General features: G+C 34.7%; 1 protein-coding gene across 1 annotated transcript in view; it reads left to right on the top strand.

Annotated features, from left to right (window-relative positions):
• LOC102041882 (chromodomain-helicase-DNA-binding protein 1) overlaps positions 1–20,213 on the top strand; it is a 55,826-nt gene that overhangs the window by 26,073 nt on the left and 9,540 nt on the right. The window contains exons 8-30 of the mRNA XM_031065382.1: positions 1,355–1,580; positions 2,471–2,571; positions 2,822–3,000; positions 4,013–4,140; positions 4,719–4,935; positions 5,587–5,676; positions 6,528–6,718; positions 7,777–7,965; positions 8,281–8,443; positions 8,859–9,011; positions 9,500–9,571; positions 11,240–11,389; positions 11,971–12,119; positions 12,357–12,453; positions 12,547–12,642; positions 13,581–13,757; positions 13,925–14,085; positions 15,399–15,440; positions 16,159–16,289; positions 16,678–16,816; positions 17,552–17,702; positions 18,662–18,784; positions 19,154–19,291. Coding sequence (XP_030921242.1) covers positions 1,355–1,580; positions 2,471–2,571; positions 2,822–3,000; positions 4,013–4,140; positions 4,719–4,935; positions 5,587–5,676; positions 6,528–6,718; positions 7,777–7,965; positions 8,281–8,443; positions 8,859–9,011; positions 9,500–9,571; positions 11,240–11,389; positions 11,971–12,119; positions 12,357–12,453; positions 12,547–12,642; positions 13,581–13,757; positions 13,925–14,085; positions 15,399–15,440; positions 16,159–16,289; positions 16,678–16,816; positions 17,552–17,702; positions 18,662–18,784; positions 19,154–19,291 — 3,263 coding nt within the window. The remainder of the gene's footprint in view (positions 1–1,354; positions 1,581–2,470; positions 2,572–2,821; positions 3,001–4,012; positions 4,141–4,718; positions 4,936–5,586; positions 5,677–6,527; positions 6,719–7,776; positions 7,966–8,280; positions 8,444–8,858; positions 9,012–9,499; positions 9,572–11,239; positions 11,390–11,970; positions 12,120–12,356; positions 12,454–12,546; positions 12,643–13,580; positions 13,758–13,924; positions 14,086–15,398; positions 15,441–16,158; positions 16,290–16,677; positions 16,817–17,551; positions 17,703–18,661; positions 18,785–19,153; positions 19,292–20,213) is intronic.

Genomic DNA, 20,213 nt, shown 5'->3' with positions numbered 1-20,213 from the left:
TCTTTTTTGAAAATGAAGTTTATATTTTTCATTTTCCAGTTAGTGTGAACTTCCCTGCCCCATGATCTCAAAGGTTATGGTTGTGGCTTAGCTATTTCATCTGCCAGTTCCCTGTAGATGTATCTTATCTGGTCCCATGCACTTGAAACTTCTCAAACCTGATATTTTCCTGGAGTGGGTGATTCCTCCTTCTCTCATTCCCTCCCTGCCTTTGCTTTCTCTGGTGTGGCTTAGTCCCTTGCCTAGTGAAGACTGAGGCAAAGCAGTTGTCGTGTATCTCAGCCTGCTCTTTGTCCCAAGTAACCAGTTCTCCCATACTACTCTTAAATATCTAAACAAACACATGAAAAAGCCCCACCCAAATGCTGAGCCCTTACACTGCAGGGCTACCTTTCTCCATTGGTTATACGTACTGTCTTAAATGATTGACCCTTGTCAGAATTAGTACTCTTCTCTCAAATTCCCTCTTCCATGCTGTCCCATATCCTCTTCCAGTATATGGTGTTACTGCTGTAGTCAAAGTCTTAAGAACAAAGCTTCTTTCATTCTTCCAGCACAGATGATATTGCTACTTTTTTGGCATTGCCTCTCTGGGCAGAGTTTATCTGCCCCAGCAGCTTGCTGGTCTCATTTCCTTTTCAACACTGCTGAGATTAGCTCACTTGGTTAGAGGTGGATGGTAATAATGCCAGGGTTTTGAGTTTGATCCCTATACCAGCTGAAGAGTTGGACTCCATGATCCTTGTGGGTCCCTCCCAGCTCAGAATATTCTGTGATTCTGTACCCTGTCCTCACCAAAATGAGCCCGTTACCTGCTGCTAATGTGCTGCAGCTACAACACAGTCTGTGCTTAATCTGTACTTTATAATTTTTACCTTGTAAGATAATGGAGGCCGGACAAACAACAAACTTGTTTAGGAAGAAGGAGATTTATAGTGTCCCTGTTTGTAGTTTTTTATGTCTTGAGGCTGATCAGACATAACATCAGATGTCTTTTTTATGCTCAGAGATAAGACTAGTGTAACAGAAGATGACAAGCGTTATTAGTGTGGAGCATTCCCTATTGACTGCTTTAAAAACCAGGAATACAAATAAAATTTTCATGAGGAAAGATAAGGTATTGCAGGGTAGGTGTAGACGTTTTGGTTGCTCTTTTATTCTCTTGACTACTTGTGCATATCTTAATGTATGTACATCATAATCTTTCAAATAATAGTAATGACATGAGTGCAGTAGACACTGGTCAAGTATATGCTCATCTAAAATTACCACCAATTACTTTGCTACATTTTTAACTGGTTAACTTATGACAATGCACACTTACTCAAGGCATATGATGTGGTTTCTTTCTCAGCCACAGGTGCTGCAACCACAATATATGCAGTTGAGGCCGACGGTGACCCAAATGCTGGGTTTGAAAAATCAAAGGAGCCGGCAGAAGTACAGTATCTTATTAAATGGAAAGGTTGGTCGCACATCCACAACACTTGGGAAACTGAGGAAACACTGAAGCAACAAAATGTTAAAGGAATGAAGAAACTGGACAATTACAAGAAAAAGGATCAGGAAACAAAACGATGGTGAATATATTTTTTTAATCAATTAATATATTTTTAAATTATTTTGAAACACTGTAGGTATTCTGTTGTGTTTCTGAGACCTGTTACCTGGTTTTGAGAAGGTAACAGGTTTTTGTCTTTTTGGGAAGATGACAACTTTGAAAGCCAAAGCCCCTTTAATATGTTCCAGTAACATAATTCTCTGAATCTGGTGTGTGTGTGTTTGTGTATGTGTCTGTATGGTGTGTATGTGTCTGTATGGAGTTTGAACAAGGTGGGTAGTATTTAAAAATGAATAGTAAATTGTAGCTTTTTGTAATTTTTCCATTATACTTTGATTGGTGTTCTTCAAGAATTGCTTAAGGATCAATGTTTTCTTGGTGCATTAGCCATTTCAGGTGACTTTGCAGAATTCAGTTTTCTTTGCTGAAACCTGAGGTTGAAGCTTGAGAATAAAAACCATGAAGAAATACATGCATTTTAAAGTCATCTCTTTGGTGTCCAGTTTTATTAGTATGTTTAATATAATCAATGAATGTTGGTGGGATTTTTAGCAACTAATCATTAGATGGATTCTTACAGAGTGAGCCACCCTGAGTGCTGTTCCATGAAAATAACCTGTAAAGTGTACTGCTTATCTGGAGACATAGCTACTACAGCTATCAGTTGTACTAGTCAAGCAACTAATGGAGAATACTAATTTTCAGCGATAAGTATTTTCAGTCATTAATGGTGAGGCACTTAGGCCAGACACAGCCATTTTTTAGTAGGGATTTTTAAGTTGTTCCTTCAAAAAAACTTTCCAGGGAAGATTCATGGGATGATTACATTCAGAGCTGTAGAGTTGCTGAATTTTCTTAGTTTTAGAAGTATATGGTGTAATAAGTGTTGTGAATTAATTCCTGCTCCAGGCTGAAAAACGCTTCTCCAGAAGATGTGGAATATTACAACTGCCAGCAGGAGCTTACAGATGATCTACATAAACAATACCAGATAGTGGAAAGAATAATTGGTATGTTACAAACTTGTGGACAGAAATCAACGTCAGAGATTCTGTATGTTCTCAATGCTCTTGTATTTATAGTTAAGAAATGTAAAATATTGATACCACAAAATTTTAATCCAAAACAAAACTTCAGGTAAAGAGAAGAGCTGTCAGGCTGTCTGTATGGGTCTAGCTTATGTTGTATTATTATGTAAAATGAATGTTTTCCTACAGTACAGAAGTAAAATGCTGATCAGAATTCTGATGCATTTTGCAGCTCATTCAAATCAGAAATCAGCTGCTGGTTATCCAGACTACTATTGTAAGTGGCAGGGTCTGCCTTATTCTGAATGTAGCTGGGAAGATGGAGCTCTCATTGCCAAAAAGTTTCAGGCACGCATTGATGAATACTTCAGCAGAAATCAATCCAAGACCACTCCCTTTAAAGATTGCAAGGTGAGTAGGTAACTTGCAATGGATTTATAATCAGTTGTACTGGGTCTGACTAGGATAGGGTTAATTTTCTTCATAGCAGCCTCTGCAGTCTGTGGTTTATTTTTGTGACCTAAATGGTTTTGGTAACACATATTGGCTGTTACTGAACAGTGCTTGCACAGTGCCTTCTCTGTGTCCTATGTAGTCATTCCCCACCATGAGTAGGTTAGGAGGGAGCACACTAGTAACAACTGAACTACCTGCTGACCAAAGAGGTGCTTGGTTCCGTTTAATGTCTTACTCAATAAATTAGGTGGGCTGAGCAGGGGCTGCCTGTTGCCTGGAGATTTGTTTGTCATCAGTCTGCTGGTGAATTGATGTATGGCTCATTCTGTCCCTTGTGGGATTTTTTTTCTGTGTGTTTTTTGTTTTGATTGGGTGGGTATTTTTCCTTCACCCAGTAGACTCCTTATTTTGACCCACAATTTTTTTCTCACTTTTTACCTCTTCATCTCTCTCTCTTGTCCCTCTAGGGTGGTAAGTGAGTAAGCAGTTGGGTGGCAGCTTGGCTCCTGGCCAAGTTCAAGCTACCACGTCAGTTGCAATAGTAAAAATGTGATTTTTTTTTTAAATCTACATATCAAATAGACATTATGAGGTTTTTTCAGAATACCAGTAATGATGTATAGTAGGATGTATGGACAATAGCACTACTGAGAATAGGTTTTGTAGATGCCAGTCCCCTGCATTTTTACTAGCATTCAGAAATGGATTTGTTCAGTATTGTAGTTTATTTTAAAAGAAAACTTTGAGTGAGTTAATGTCATTCATGTTGTGACATTTAGGTTGGCAATCAAACTAGTTTCAATTTGCTAATTACTTGGTGGTTTTATATGGTCTGGCTTACATTGATAGATAAAAACTAGAGTTGATGAGCTAGTAAATACCTCCTGTTACTTTTTCTATAGGAAGATCTTTTGGTAATTTCAGTTACAGTTCAATCATTGACCGATGATCAATTTGCTTTTCACAGGTTCTAAAACAAAGGCCACGATTTGTTGCACTAAAAAAACAACCGTCTTACATTGGAGGACACGAAAGTTTAGAGTTAAGAGATTATCAGTTAAATGGGTTGAATTGGCTTGCTCACTCATGGTGCAAGTAAGGACTCTCAATTTTGTTTGTAAATTGCAAGCATTTGTAACATACTGAAATAGTTTTTTCTCTTGGGTGGGGTTTTTTTGAAGTTGGAAACTTTCATACTGTAAGCTCAAAACAGAGATCTGAAGGGACTGGTTTTGCTCTAAGTAGTACCAAAAATATCATTTTATGGCCATTCTGAACAAAAAGCAGCTAAGATGTGTCATTACTTTGCTTTTAGTTTCAATGGAATAAGTAATATTTTTAAAATAACCAACAGACTTAAAACAGTAAAATGAGAAAAGCCAAACAAACATTTATGGAATGTCAATATTACTGTTAAAATTTAAAAATTAGACTCAGGAGAACTATTTGCAACCTTTTTGTTAATTCAGGGGGGTAGGAGGAATTGGAAATCTTTGGCTTGAAAAACAATGTAAATAAATGTCTTCAAAATGTGTAGTAGTAAAATCTTGAAAACTGTTATGAGTGGATTTTATATTCAAAAGATAATGATTTCTTTTAATCCAAACCTTCCCCATCTCCACACATCCCCTAAATAGTTTTGTTTCCTTTTTTTTTCTTCTTTTTTTTTTTAGAGGGAACAGCTGTATTCTTGCAGATGAAATGGGTCTAGGTAAAACAATACAAACAATTTCTTTTCTGAACTATCTGTTTCACGAACATCAATTGTATGGGCCTTTCTTGTTGGTTGTGCCACTTTCTACCTTGACATCTTGGCAAAGAGAGATTCAAACCTGGGCTCCTCAGATGAATGCTGTAGTTTACTTAGGAGATATAACTAGTAGAAATATGGTGAGTATTTCTCCTTGTCATTGGAAAGTCTTGTTCGTAAACAAGACATACTTAATATTTTTATCATCTGCATATCTCAGATTTTTTGGTTGGGACTGAGGAAATATTTGCGGAAGCCGTATGTCTTTAAAATGTGAATTGAAGACTTGAATTTTGATCTCAGTAAATGTGTGTGAGAAGTTTCCTTTCTACTTAATAGTGGACAGAATTAAGAATTTTGCATCTGAAAACCAGTTATCTTCTCCCATGTGATTATTTAGGTGGATATAGTGAAAATAAGTATATAAGAAAGCCAGTCATGGTCTTACTTTATTTCCTGAAAGGTTGTTGGTTTGTTAATGTTATTAATCCTACCTGTTAAAGTAAAAAGTTCTTGTCTGTTATAAATGTGTATGTGTGTGTGTGTATATATATATATATAGTGTGCATATGTGTGTGTACATATTCATGTATAAAATGTGTATATATTCATATGTATATATATTTATATGTTATATACATATTAATATTATATATATGTGTGTTGTCCTTCTGTTCCATTATCATATTGTTTTATGCTAGTAAATATCTACATTGTTGCAGTATTTCAGTTGATTCCAGTCAGCAAGACCTTTTTACTGGAGCTTATAGTTTACCTGTTTCTTTTTGTAGATAAGAACTCATGAATGGATGCATCCACAGACCAAACGATTGAAATTTAACATACTCTTAACAACATATGAAATTTTGCTAAAGGATAAGGTAATTGCCCTTCTTTGGGGAGGCAAAAATAATTTCCCCAGTATAGAATAAATCTGCTTAGACTTGCATATATTTGATTTATGGCCCATTAAATTAATGGAGAGTCTGATAGTTGTGCTGCAACAGTGTGTAGTTTGGGGTTTTGGTTTTTGTTTCTTGGGAGTCTTTTCTTATTTTAAGCAATTCTGGATTTTACATACATGTGGTGAGGCTTTCAGCCTTTTCCCATTTTATGAGGTGGGTAACACTTAATTTTCTTCAGTTTTCTTGAGAGTCTCATTGCTGTAATGATCTCCTCTCAGCTTCTTGCTCTGCTTCTTTGCAGACCACCATCAAGGAACTGAAGCAGAACCTAACAGAACCTTAATCCCAAATTTGATACAAAACTAGGAAATCCCAAATAATTTTTCTGTGATATTCTGCATATGTATGTGCACATGTATTAATACTGTCTCTGAAGTGATAGCACACAGAGTTATTGTTAATACTGCTAACAGTATGTGGAAATTGATACAGTTATTAAAGAAGCACTTGACTTTGTTTACTTCATTGTTTGTATGGGAAGAAGTCAATAATGATTTTTTTTTCCTGCCATGTAAAAAAATGTGGGTCAGAATTCTGGGCATTTTTTAAAATAAGAAATTGAATTTATGTTTTCTTAGGATGACTACACAGCTTTTCATTGAACCTGAAAATGTAAAAGCCATAATTAGTACTAAAAACATATAGCTGTTATTTTATTGAAATAAACCAAGAAGTGACCGGGTTGATAGCTTGTTTATATTATTTGGAAAATAATGTAATTTGTTGATTTCAATAATGTTTTTCCCCTTCTCCATTTCCTTTTCAAGTCATTCCTTGGTGGTCTGAATTGGGCATTCATAGGAGTTGATGAAGCTCATCGTTTAAAAAATGATGACTCTCTTCTGTACAAAACTTTAATAGACTTTAGGTCTAACCATCGTCTTCTTATTACTGGAACACCTCTGCAAAACTCTCTCAAAGAGCTTTGGTCTTTACTCCACTTCATCATGCCAGAAAAGTAAGATTTTTTTGTTAAGTTTTTTATTGTGAAGTAGTGTAGTGATGTAAGAATCGGTAGAAATAGGGAATTGTACTGAAAGATAGCTTAAATATCCTGCATAAAGTATCTTTTGATGCTGCTTTAGGGAAGTAATGCTGGTAGCAGATGTCACCTTTTCCCATTTTAACAGTGTGCTAAAATGATGGATTGATGTGTGGGTCAGAACCTGGGGAAAAGGCTTCATCTTCACCTAAGAGAAAAACCATATAGGTTTGCTCTGGGGGAAGAAGAATGAAATTCTTCATATGTTAATACTATTGATGAAAACAAATTTGTGTCAAGATGCCAAATATACTGTAATTCAATCAGCTAGCTGGTTTTCCTTTGTGTTTTGAATACAGTAAACTTATTGCATTGACCTGATTGTGTACTGACTTGTTTAAACCTAAGGTAAACTAGAGGTCGTGTGTGAAAGCACATGTTCCTGTTAGACATCTTGTTAAATCCCAAGCACCATAGCTCTGTTTAAATTGAGCTATGGATTATACAGAACATTACAAGCAAAGCCACTTAGGTTGGGTAGCCATTATTCATTTGTTTGATCATAAACTCCATTCTCCAAGTCTATTAGTACCGACAATAGCTACACATTAGCTAGACCATACAAGCTGCAAGACATATTTTAAGTCTGTTCTTATTCTCTTGCACACCCTCTGGATATGGAGCTGGCTTTTTATGCTGTCTTGATAAAATATAATAATGGACTTTTCTGCAACCATCAAGACAAGTGTCCTTGCAGAAAAACATTGCATTTCCATTGTGGATCAGAAGTTTTCATTCTGTAGACATTTTTGGAAAATTCCATTCTTCTATTTACAGGCACAGTATCTGGGATTTCTTGGGAGGTGAAAATTCAGAAATGCGATTAAACAGAAGGGAGTGGGGAAGAAATCTGAATGTATATGTGTTTTTGTGGTATATGTTCTGTGTCAGTGTTACCTATCTTCCTGAATTTTGCTTCATCAGGGTGTTCACAGTGTGTCATTATTTTGCGCTTATACTTCTTTATGTTAAAGGTTTTCTTCATGGGAAGAATTTGAAGAGGAGCATGGTAAAGGGAGAGAGTGTGGTTATGCAAGTCTTCACAAAGAACTTGAACCATTTCTGCTGAGAAGAGTTAAAAAAGATGTAGAAAAGTCCTTACCTGCTAAAGTTGAGCAAATTCTGAGGATGGAAATGAGTGCATTGCAGAAGCAATACTACAAGTATGTACCACCTCTTTGTATATTCTGCTGTTTCAGTGATTATACCTATGTACAACTTACTGAATTGCAGTGATTTGTATACTGCATGGAAGTTGGGGCTTTGATAGAGTTTCACAGCAATAAAATTCTGTGAAGCAAGGGCTCAGGAATTGCATTGGTCTAATGTCTGTCTGTGTAGTTTCTTTTGTTTGGTATATTGATATACTCTTCTGGGAGATGCTTTTAATCTTTAGCTTGTTCGTATTTTGACAGCTACATCTGTCTTGCTTCCACATACAGTTAGAAGTTACTAATATTGTACATTTTATTTCATAGGTGGATTTTAACCAGGAATTATAAAGCCCTTAGCAAAGGATCAAAAGGCAGTACCTCAGGCTTTTTGAACATCATGATGGAACTCAAGAAGTGTTGCAACCATTGCTACCTCATTAAACCGCCAGATGATAATGAATTCTATAATAAACAGGAGGCCTTACAGGTAGTATCACTTTTTAATAAAAAAAAAAAAAAAAGAGATTTTACATCGTTAGTTTTCACAGAATTTTATGATTTCTTGGCAGTTCATTACTTCTCATTGAAGTATATTAAGGAAAAACAGGTTTTCCATTAAATGTGCATCCTGTGTTTTTACATTGGAGTATGTTTTGATTCTTAATTGGAATTGAATAATTGACAGAGAATTGAGTAAATAAATATGCCCAGATTTAATTACACACTATTGTATGGATATTTTAAATTGTAAAATTCTTCAGGAATGTCATAAATTGCCTTTTATTTTTCTGCCCACAGTAATAGAAAGAAAGGCAAACCTCAGATGGATGTCCAACATACCCCAGTGTGTATTAGTGTTGAGATTAATTGATTTTGTAATGTGTGTTTCTTGGTTTTTGTAGCATTTAATACGTAGCAGTGGGAAGCTGATCCTTCTTGACAAGCTACTGATTCGTCTGCGAGAACGTGGCAACAGAGTCCTAATTTTCTCACAGATGGTAAGGATGCTGGACATCCTTGCAGAATATCTGAAATATCGTCAATTTCCATTTCAGGTAAGAAACTTGCTGGTGATAGCAGCTAAGAAGCTTTGATCTTGAATATGAATTTTTTTTTCTTTACTGTGATGGTGTCAAAGCACTGGAACAGGTTTTCCAGAGGTTATGAAATTTCTGTTTCTTGTTGAGGTACAAAAGCTACTTGAACATGACCTTGGGCAGCATGATTTAGCTGTCCCTGCCTGAGTAGGGAATTTAGACAAGATGACTCTCAGCAGTCCCTTTGAGCTTTGTTTGTGATTATGTAGCCTTTACCCCTTTGATTAAAAAAAAAAAAAGGAGGAGAATGTCTTCTTTTTCCAGGACGGGACTGGCTCTGTGATGAATGTTATTTTGAAGTGAAACAGATGAATTAAAAATTATGTGAGCTGTTTATTTACTTTTTTTCCCCTTCAGGTAATAGTTTGGCAGCTGGCAATTGAAATTGCTCTGATGTTGAGTACAGTATAAAATTACTTTTTAACTGTAGTTCTCAATCTCTCTAGAGACTTGATGGATCAATAAAAGGGGAATTGAGGAAACAAGCACTGGATCATTTTAATGCAGAAGGATCAGAGGTAAAGTTTTTTTTCCCTGGGGGTCTGTCTTGTTTTTTCCCAAGTACCAAAAGACATTGCACAAAAAAGGAGTGAAGAAAAAAGTGAGGAATATATCAGTAAGGTTGGAAATTCATTGCTACTGCCTAGAGTATAAGGTTTATGTAATATTTTTTTAAGATGTTAAGTAGATAACACATAAATTAGGAAAGTGGTAGCTGATTGCTTTATAAATGCTGCAGAATTTTAACCCCAGCTTTGTTTCCCTGTAGAAATTAGTAATATTTACAAAAGTAGTGAACTTAAGCAGTTAGTATCCAAAAGTCCTTTGGCAATGGGCAGAACTAACTTCATATATCCTTGCACAAACAATCATGTTTTACTTGTTTCAAATACCATTCCCGTTGTCTTCATTTGTTGACACCTGTTACATGCCATGGAAGAAATAGTAAAGTATTGATTTCTAGCAATTCTTAGTGAGCAACCTGTGAGTAGGTAGGCATCTGTCATGATTCTTTAGATTCTGAACTGGAATATTTGTACCTTATTTAGCACTCCTATTTGGCATGTCATTCCATACCGTTGGATTGTTTTAAATCTTTTGTCCTACACTCTCAGATTTGAGGGAGAGGAGGTTGGTTGGTCATTGATTTTGGTTTAGTTTAATTTGTATTTGAAGACCGCATTTCTTAGTTGCCGCTGAGCTTGCTTCTGCTTTGTGTAGGGAGAAGGACCAAATTCCATGTTAAATACAAAAGCTAACTCTCTTTCAAATTTCCTTCTTAGACAGTGTTGACATTTTCTGAAATCTTAGCAGTAGCACTGTACTTTTTTTAAGATGAAGAAGAATTTATGCATTTGAAAAATTGAGGCAAACTCTGCATTTGTGCAGCAAAAAGAAGAAGAATGCTCTGAGTTTTATTTTTTTATTTCCTAAAATTTCGTAATATTTTTGGGTGGATTTTGTAGAGTTTTTGTGTTACTGAGCTACAGGGTACCTGAAAATCTTTAACACAATTCTCAGGACTCTTTCCTTATTGTAATGGTTGCTGTTTCCTGTAACTGTACTGAAAATTTGGTTTGGTTGGGGTTTTTTAACCTGCTTTACTTTAGTTTGGATTTCATATCTTGTTTTTCGCATGTCTCAATATCCTTCTACAGGGTCATCCTTCTCAATAAGTTTATATTGCCTACAGGGTTTTTTCTCCTTGCTGCTTATGCATTTTCATATTGTTCGTGAATATGCTGAACAGCATTGAACTTGGGAGAAGATTTTTGCTTCTGTCTCTTAATCAGTTATGTGTAGGCTCAAGTGCTTTCCCTGCTCTGACATGACTCTTTAGTCTTTCAGGGCTTGGGGCAGAGAGGGTGGGAGAGGGTTTTTGTAGCATTAAAGGCTTTGACAATAGGATTTGGTATTTTTTTGGCCAGTCTGGTTTTGTTGGGATGTCTTGCTCAGTGATCATCATCTAGGACACTGCTTCCCTTAAACCGACTTGAGAAGTCAGTAACTTTATGAAAGAAATTGGTAATAAGCATTTGCTTTATATTTAAAGATGCTTTAAGCATAGAACAATTATGGATCTGGTAGCACCACATACTGCATAAAGTATATTATGAAGTGTGTTTTCTCCTTTAGGAATAGTACTAGTACTGTATATAAAACTATTTCCTACTTTATGATTTCAGGACTTCTGCTTTTTACTGTCTACCAGAGCTGGAGGATTAGGTATCAACTTGGCATCTGCTGATACGGTGGTTATATTTGATTCTGACTGGAATCCACAGAACGATCTGCAAGCACAGGCTAGAGCACATAGAATTGGACAGAAGAAACAGGTAGACACACTCAGTTTAAGCTCCAGACCTGAAAGATAGTTCTGTACATTAGCTGTCCACCCTCAGTCTGCACCATTCAGTCCTCATGTATTTTTGAGAATAACTAATACTTTCTGCATATCTCCTGAAATGTTAGTAATGTTAATTTCTTTTTTCCTAAGTCTCCATACAGGAAGAAATAATATGGCAGCTGTGGTATTTGGGTGGGAGAGGGAGAAGAGTTGTCAACTTGTCTGTCTTACATTCATTGGTATGATGTCATTCTACAGAATAACTGCTACATCAGCCGCGTCCCCAATGCTTAAATATTCTAGTTCTCAAGATGATTTTTTCCTTCTTACTAAAGACATACAGTAACAATTACAAATATGGCATTATTGCCTCTGGCAAAGCTTGTGCCAAGTCACTGAAGTTTATAAAGAAAAGTCTAAGATGATTTCATATAAAACATTTCTGTAAAGACTGTGGTAATGTGATTAAGTTAGTATTTCATGTTTGAAACCCTTGAAAAAGTTCAGAAATCATGTAATGAAGACTGAGATTTCTGCTTTTAAAAATTTTTATTTTTTAAATACACATAGGTTAATATTTATCGACTAGTCACAAAAGGATCGGTAGAAGAAGATATTCTTGAACGAGCCAAGAAAAAGATGGTTTTAGATCATTTAGTAATTCAGAGAATGGACACTACAGGGAAAACTGTGTTACATACAGGCTCTACTCCTTCAAGGTACCTTTATGTTTGTTTCTCTGCCAACTTACTTTAAGAATATTTCAGTTGTAAATGAAAGTCAAAACAGAAGATGCCAAGTCTTTGTAGATTTTATTTGCATAATAAATGCATATCACAAATATATGAAGAGTTTATATTTAACAGTAAGAGGAATGCTTAATTGACTCATGATTATGGAAAACTTTTCCAAGTTTGTAAGTTAAAATGTTTTTCCTGAAACACCATTTATTTCAGCTCAACACCTTTTAACAAGGAGGAGTTGTCAGCAATTTTAAAGTTTGGTGCTGAGGAACTTTTTAAAGAACCTGAAGGGGAAGAACAGGAGCCTCAAGTAAGTAGTGCTTCTGGACTAGGTAGATAAAACAGCCCAAAATATGTATGAATTATTTAGTTGTAAAGAGAAACTTCTTTTTTTTACCCTCAGGAAATGGATATAGATGAAATATTGAAGAGGGCTGAAACTCGGGAAAATGAGCCAGGTCCATTAACTGTAGGAGATGAGTTGCTTTCGCAGTTCAAGGTATGGCTCTGTTCCCTCCTTCCTGCCATAATTATACTTTCCTTTTTAAACAGTACTATTTCTCTTCTATGTATCTATCTCTTGATTCTTCAGAAATAGATGCCTCAATAAGTCAACTGTATCACTTCCTAGTAAAATGTTTTTTTGCCTCTATGTGACATCTTACAATCAGTATAAACAATAGTAATATATTATGTATTTTGATAATAAAATTAGATGTATTTATGAATGTGTTAATGCTCAGAATTTAAGTTTGTGTTTTATTTGCTGTCTTTGTTATTAAGCAGCTATAGTACCATTAAATGCAATGTGTTCTTTGTGTTTCTTAACTGATCATTTCTCCAAGTTGCTTTTAGCCCCAAAGTAAACTTGGAATGTCATGTATTTTTAAGTGTTATCAGTTAAATGTATTATGTGTGCAAGAAAATAAAAATGCAGAGCATGATATATTTGTTTAGTTCAGGAGATTATTAAATAGCTCTCCTGCTAATCACTCATTCACAACATATTTTTATATCAATACTGTATGAATGTTTGATTAATTTTATATTATTATAGTTTCACATTAAATCAGGCATTAAATGTTGTTAGCCCTATTTTGAAGGAAGTTAAAAACCACATTCATACAGGTGTGAGTGGTGTGATTCTTGTTGTGTCTCTTCTTAGCCCATGCTGAAAGGAGTCTGTCTTTCCTAAATGATTAAAAGTACTTTCATTAGAGTATGTTTTATGAAACATTTTGAATTTATAAATCTAATATATATCTTATAAAACAATAGCATATATATATAGATAGATAAAATACGTAAATGTTATGTGTATAAATGCATAAAATATGGGCTCTGTAACCTTGTTTTCCTTAAATAGTAGTTGATTAGTTTTTTTTAAATTGTGTTATGTATTGACTTGATAAGAATGTATATGTTTTGATGTACAAGGTGGCCAACTTCTCCAATATGGATGAAGATGATATTGAGTTGGAGCCAGAAAGAAATTCAAGAAATTGGGAAGAAATCATTCCAGAGGTCCAGAGGCGAAGAATAGAAGAGGAGGAAAGACAAAAAGAACTTGAAGAAATATACATGCTTCCAAGAATGAGAAACTGTGCAAAACAGGTATCTCTTGGTTTTGACTGAATTATAGTTCTGTGTTGCTTTTGATGTAGTTTGTTGCTTTTGGGGTTTGGGGTTTTTTTTCTTTTTCTGAACACTTTTTTTTGACAGAGCAGGTAAAACTTGCTTATATTTGTTACTTACATAGCTTGCTTGCTCTGGAATTCCAGATTAGCTTCAATGGCAGCGAAGGGAGACGCAGTAGGAGTAGAAGATACTCTGGATCTGATAGTGACTCCATCTCAGAAAGAAAAAGGCCAAAAAAACGTGGAAGACCACGAACTATTCCTCGAGAAAATATTAAAGGATTTAGTGATGCAGAGATAAGGCGGTAAGATATGGGAGGACATACATATTTAAAGGAACAAGAAATTACGATTATTTTTATTAATAATAATATTATTATCAGTCTGGAAACTACAGCTGGTGATCTTTTTATTCCAGACATTTATAGTTTTTACCTTGTGGTGCTGACATAGTGAAGAATCTGAACCCATTTTAATGAGGTGTAAAATTAGGTTTTAAAAATGTGTATGATTGGTTTAAATTTTTAAGTTCCTGCAGCCTATGAAGACAGTAATTTCACTGAATAATGACTGACAGTGATTTTACAAGGGGGGCTTTTCTTTTAAAAATAAACAAGCAAAATAATCTGGTTTCCATCAATTTATCTAAAACTTGCAGTGTTCAAAGACTATGTTACATCTCTTTGATGACAAATGAAAGTTTGATTGGATTTTGTTTTCATTTTAAACTTCTTGGCACAATAATTGAATTGTTACATCCTGCTTTTTTAAAACTAAGACAATATAAAATCCTATTTGAAACTTGTATTATCATTGATCCCTTCCGTATATGCTAAATATTTGCTGAAGTATTGTTTTGGTAGGAGGAGGAGGAATTCTTTTGGTTAGCATTTTTGGGTTTGTGAAATGCTACTTTGCTTCTGAAATTGAAGTATGCATGTTTCCCTGAATTGCTGTAAAGTCTTCAGAGTATTTTTTTTAGAGGAATAACTTCAAAGATCCTTTTTGGCTTTCTATCTCATCTAACAGCAAGGCAAATTGGTACTTTTTTAAAGACTATTCTTGTGCGTGAACAAGCAGTTTTGTCGTTGAGGAAGTTTTCTTTCTTCTTCTTCTTCTTCTTCTTCTTTTTTTTAATTTTTTAAAAATTATTTCTATTTAATTTCCTTTCTTATCCAAGTATTTCCAGTTTCCATTGCTTAGATATTTGAACAGAGAGTATTTTTCATGTAATTTTTGTAAATCTTCGAGTTACCTGTTGGAGAATGCTCTTTTTAGTAACCATACATAACATGATGTCTGAAATCTTCATTTACTGTAAATCCACATTCAGTTTTCATTTTTAGATACGTACAGCTGCGGAATCCTCAGTCTTGTGAAATTAATAAAGTTATTTCGGAAATAAATTATATCTTCTATTGTTTTATTTATATCAGTTCTTAAACCCATAAAACTGATTTTATTTGAGTTATCTGAATATATGAAGCTGCTTTACTTTTTTTCTCCCCATTGTCCACATAGTATTATACTAAGATTAACAATTGTATCAATGCAACTTTAAAACAAATGTTACTTGTTAAGCATATATTTAAATGGTAACATTATTTTCTGTTACTAGGTTTATCAAGAGTTACAAGAAATTTGGTGGCCCTCTTGAGAGGTAAAGTTGTTTGATTATTATTTGTGTGGCAGCTTGGAATCTCTTTTTTTATAGACATTAGAATGTACCATGAAACTTTAGGCAGTAGGGGAAATACATCATCTTGAATATAGAGTGACTTTAGTGTAGTATCTTCCTTTTCTTCATGTATGGTATGTGTGCAGACAGCCACACAACAGACTTTGCCATTTGGAGGAGCACTTCCTTTATATGTATCTGCTGACTTGTTTACTCTTCATTGGTGATAATCATTCACTTGTCATGTTTGATAAGTCTGTTGAAAGCCTATCAGTTTATCCACTCTGTCAGAGTTAGTTTTGCATTTTACATATTGTCAGTTGTCATTTTTAAGTTTCTCTCATTATTCCTATTTTAAGAAAAACTTCCCATCTTTAAAAATATTAATCCTTAGAAATATTTGTAGTGCATATGATCATATGATACATATATGTATGTATGATTTAATGATTCGTTTTCTCTTCTAAAGAAATGTGCAACAATTTACCACTAGGGTTAGGGTTCTTACAGTTCTTGTTTTATTGTCCTCATATCTCAGTAATGTAGAGGTTTTTCTCTTGGATTGAAATTGTACACCAAACAGAAACCACAGCTGACTGCTAACTTACGTGATCATATTATTTTGTTTTCAAGTCTAAGGAATCATTTACAACTGCCAAATTTCCAGAGTTACAAAAATTAGTCTTTTTTTTTATTACAGGTTAGATGCTGTAGCTAGAGATGCTGAGCTTGTTGATAAATCAGAGACAGACCTCAGACGTTTGGGAGAGCTTGTACATAATGGATGCATTAAAGCCTTAAAGGACAGTTCATCTGGACAAGAAAGAGCAGGTACAATATTCAGGGGGCTTGAGAGGACAGTGAAAAATGACAAGAAAAATTAGTTACTCTTGCACTCTGATTATAACAAAAAACAGGTTTTTTTGGGAAATACAAACAAAAATGTTAGGGTGCATACTGGATAATTTAAATAAACCCAGAGTTATAGTAAGGTGACTTTTTCCCCTTTCTGTGTGACTTACCACTGAAAAATGAAATAGATTTTTGATTTGCTGTGAAATTTAGATGTACTCCAGTTATATAGGGACTTTTCAATTCTGAAGCATTTAATTCAAGCATTTTGTCAAGAAAAGGTGATGTGATATAATTGTTTTCTGTATGTTTTTCTGATGTTATTTGTAGTGGTAAATATTTTAATAGCATTGTCATTTATTTTAAGGAGGTAGACTTGGGAAGGTTAAAGGCCCAACATTCCGAATCTCAGGAGTGCAAGTAAATGCAAAGTTAGTCATCTCTCATGAAGAAGAGTTGGCACCATTGCACAAATCCATTCCTTCAGATCCAGAAGAAAGAAAAAGGTACTGATTTTTGCCTATTTTTAAGGGAGTAGTAATGCAGAAAACTTCTCAAAGTTTTTTTTTTGGGGGGGGTTTTTTTTTGGTTTTTTGCAACTTTGATTCAAACACTCTATTAAAAGCATTGTCCCTCTATTCCTCTATTCCCTTGAAGAACTGGCAGCAGCAACCTGCTCCACGGCTGTACTTTGTTTTTTCTTCCTTTGCCACAGAAGCCAGTAAGAACTTTAATTTGTCAATTGTATTCCCTATGAACTGTGTTCAATTACTAATAATAATTTGGACTAGAATTCAGGCTTGAGGAGGAGCTAAATATGTCACCTCTGCTTGAGAGGAGTATCAAAGTGCAGCAGTAGTTGTTCCTACCCTCTAAACTTGCCGCCTTGTGTATTGCAGTTCCTAAACTACCCACTTAGTTAGAACACTTGGATGTTAATTTTTGCTTTTATTCTTGGCTAGCCAATCCTATCACAAAGCTCATGGCTACAGACAGATATCTGTTCTTCATATTTTAGTCTTAATCAGCTTTAAAACACATTCCAGTGCTGATTTCAGTACCTGTTTTATAGAAATAGTAAGAAAATATTATTATAAATATTTTGATTAATTTCTTAAATTTACCAGCATCTCGGCAGAGAAAATGAATCTAGTTATATTACCTTCAGTATGTTCTCTTTTCCCTCGCTAAGTTTCAGATGTAAAAATCATGTATTTTTCTTTCAAATGTATTTCTTCTAGATATGTCATCCCATGCCACACTAAGGCTGCTCATTTTGATATAGACTGGGGTAAGGAAGATGACTCCAATTTGTTGATAGGCATCTATGAATATGGTTATGGCAGCTGGGAAATGATAAAAATGGATCCTGATCTCAGTTTGACACAGAAGGTATGTCGTCTACAATAGTTTATCAAGGACTGTTTGCTTAGGTATTCATGCTGCTAAGTAGTGTTACTGAAAGAACTTATTTTATGATAAATGAAATTGCAAAAATATTATATGTCAGTTGTACTTCATACATAATTCATATCCTTCCCATAGTATAGTACTAGATTTTGGGGTCTTGAGTATTTATTTTGAAGCATGCATTCTTGCAGTCAGTGTGTGTTTCCATATTCTCATGTGGTTGGTTCTATGTAATTTGATTTTTTTCAGTCTTTTCTTTCTTTACTTCAGATGTTCTGCTTTTGTTTCTCCATCCCTGCTTAATCCCCAGGTTCTTCACCTGAAGCTGTCTTCCACTCCCAACATTGAGAGTAGCTATACTAGAATTAGTGCAGTAACTTCTTAGCAATAGTGAGCAGCAGATACTGAGGAAAAGTCTGGGGTGAGGTAAACTTTGTGACAACGACAACAACCTATAGCTTTGGGATTTGAGAAGACAGGTTTGTGTCCAAATTTGCTTAGTAATGATTCCTACACCTGCTTTTCATTAATTTGTCTGGCTTTTGAAACCATGTATTTGTGTTCTTGGCAGCTGCATTTAGAAGATTAATGAGTCAGAGGCAGGAGTTCTGTGACTGACTGGTACAGGTGCCCATAATTTCTTAGATGAAACATCAGAGTGGAGACAGAAATATGAGGCTTGTTTCTTGAGCTAGTTTTAAACTCTGAGGCAATTTCCAAGACTCTGCATTGGTTACTTGCATTGGTTTCATTGGAGAGAAATGAAAACTTACATGAAATTGTCCTTCGCTTTAAACATTCTGATATATTTACTGGGTATAGTTGCAATGGATTGTTTACCATGTCCTTTTGCACAGCTTTTTCTGTTCTGTGTGCTCCAGGCTACCATCTGAAGTTGATAATTTGTACTCACAGCTGTGATGCTACCCTTTTCTCCTCAGATTTTGCCTGATGATCCAGATAAGAAACCCCAGGCAAAGCAGTTACAGACCCGTGCGGACTACCTCATTAAATTACTGAATAAAGACCTTGCAAGGAAGGAAGCACAAAGGCTTGCTGGAGCAGTAAGTAAAATGGGGCATTCATTAATAAGGTAAAACAATATGCTTATTGGCATGTCACCTGATCCTTTTCATTTTTCAGTTCCACACTTTCTATTTGTATACTATTACTATGTTCCTAATTTTAGAACATAAGACAAACTCAGGATATTAATTGCAAGTGTCATATTGTATTAGTCTCTTATTATTTGTGTGTATTCTCTACTGTTGCACTAAGCTCTGTCTCCAGTCCTGAGTAAAGTGTTGGTCATTAGTGGCAATAAATAAAATAAAAGGAGCCCTCTCTTTGATGTAAAACCAAATCTTACTTTGCAAATATGGTGCAAGGATGCCTGTCAGTTGACATGATTAAAGAGATCAATTTATATTCAGGGCAATTCAAAGAGGCGGAAAACAAGAACTAAGAAGAATAAGGTGTTAAAGCCTGCAAAATTAAAAGAAGAAATAAAAAGTGATTCTTCACCACAACCCTCAGAAAAATCTGATGAAGACGATGATGAGAATAACAAGGTGAGTATCTTTCACACAGTAAAGATACTTACCATACATTCAGTTCTTCCTGTTAGTATCAATTTGTATTTCATCTTCTGCCTGGTTTAGTAAAATTATAACACCTGAATGTCATTCTTTTCCCGTGGCCACTACTACTGATGTTGCATCAGTACAAGCACATGGAAGACTGTATCTATTTTGGTTTAATGATAAATAAATATGGAATTATGAGTTTTCCAAATAGTTAATAAAATATTATAGTCTAAATACTAGTGACATTGGTCAGTTTCAACTTTTTTTTTAACATTAGCCCTGTATTTGCAAGAATTGCAAATCACAGTTGTAAAACTACTGGATTTCCCTCATGTGTTACTATTACTGGTAATGATTCTTAAGGTAAAGACTTTTTTATTGAGGCTGAGAAAAGTGTCACCAAGCTCAATTGGAATGCGCAGCATAAAAAGTTGTATTTCAAGGCTTGCATATGAAAGCTCATGTATACATCATGGCTCTCATTTTTCAGAAAAACTAACCTTGTTGGGTTTTTTTACTTACAATTATTAATCGTGGTATTATGCTTTTGTTGTGTCTTTTTATTTTTGTTGTTTATCACATAGCAAAATCACTTGACAAAAAATTTGGATAAAATTTAGGGTCATGTCACAGCTAATTTGAAAGCAGTTGAATTAAGTCACTGCAATTCTGTAATCAATAAAATACTTAGTTTAGAGCAAACAGTTACAAGCCATTGTAATTGTCAGCTTGTTCTGAAAGAAAAACTACTTATGGAAATACATAGTTAAAATTGGCATTAGAAAAGCCATTATAAATCTATGAAAAAATAGTAATTTTTAATCACTCAGTGTATGTATTTAAATTGTACTATAAAGAATAAAATGTGAAGCCAGCAATTAAAAAAAAATCAGTGTAGACTGCCCTG

The sequence above is a fragment of the Geospiza fortis genome, unplaced genomic scaffold, assembly GCF_000277835.1.
Source record: "Geospiza fortis unplaced genomic scaffold, GeoFor_1.0 scaffold786, whole genome shotgun sequence".
Lineage (NCBI taxonomy): Eukaryota > Metazoa > Chordata > Aves > Passeriformes > Thraupidae > Geospiza > Geospiza fortis.
Note: the sequence above shows the minus strand (reverse complement) of the source record. Positions and strands in the feature narration are given on the sequence as shown.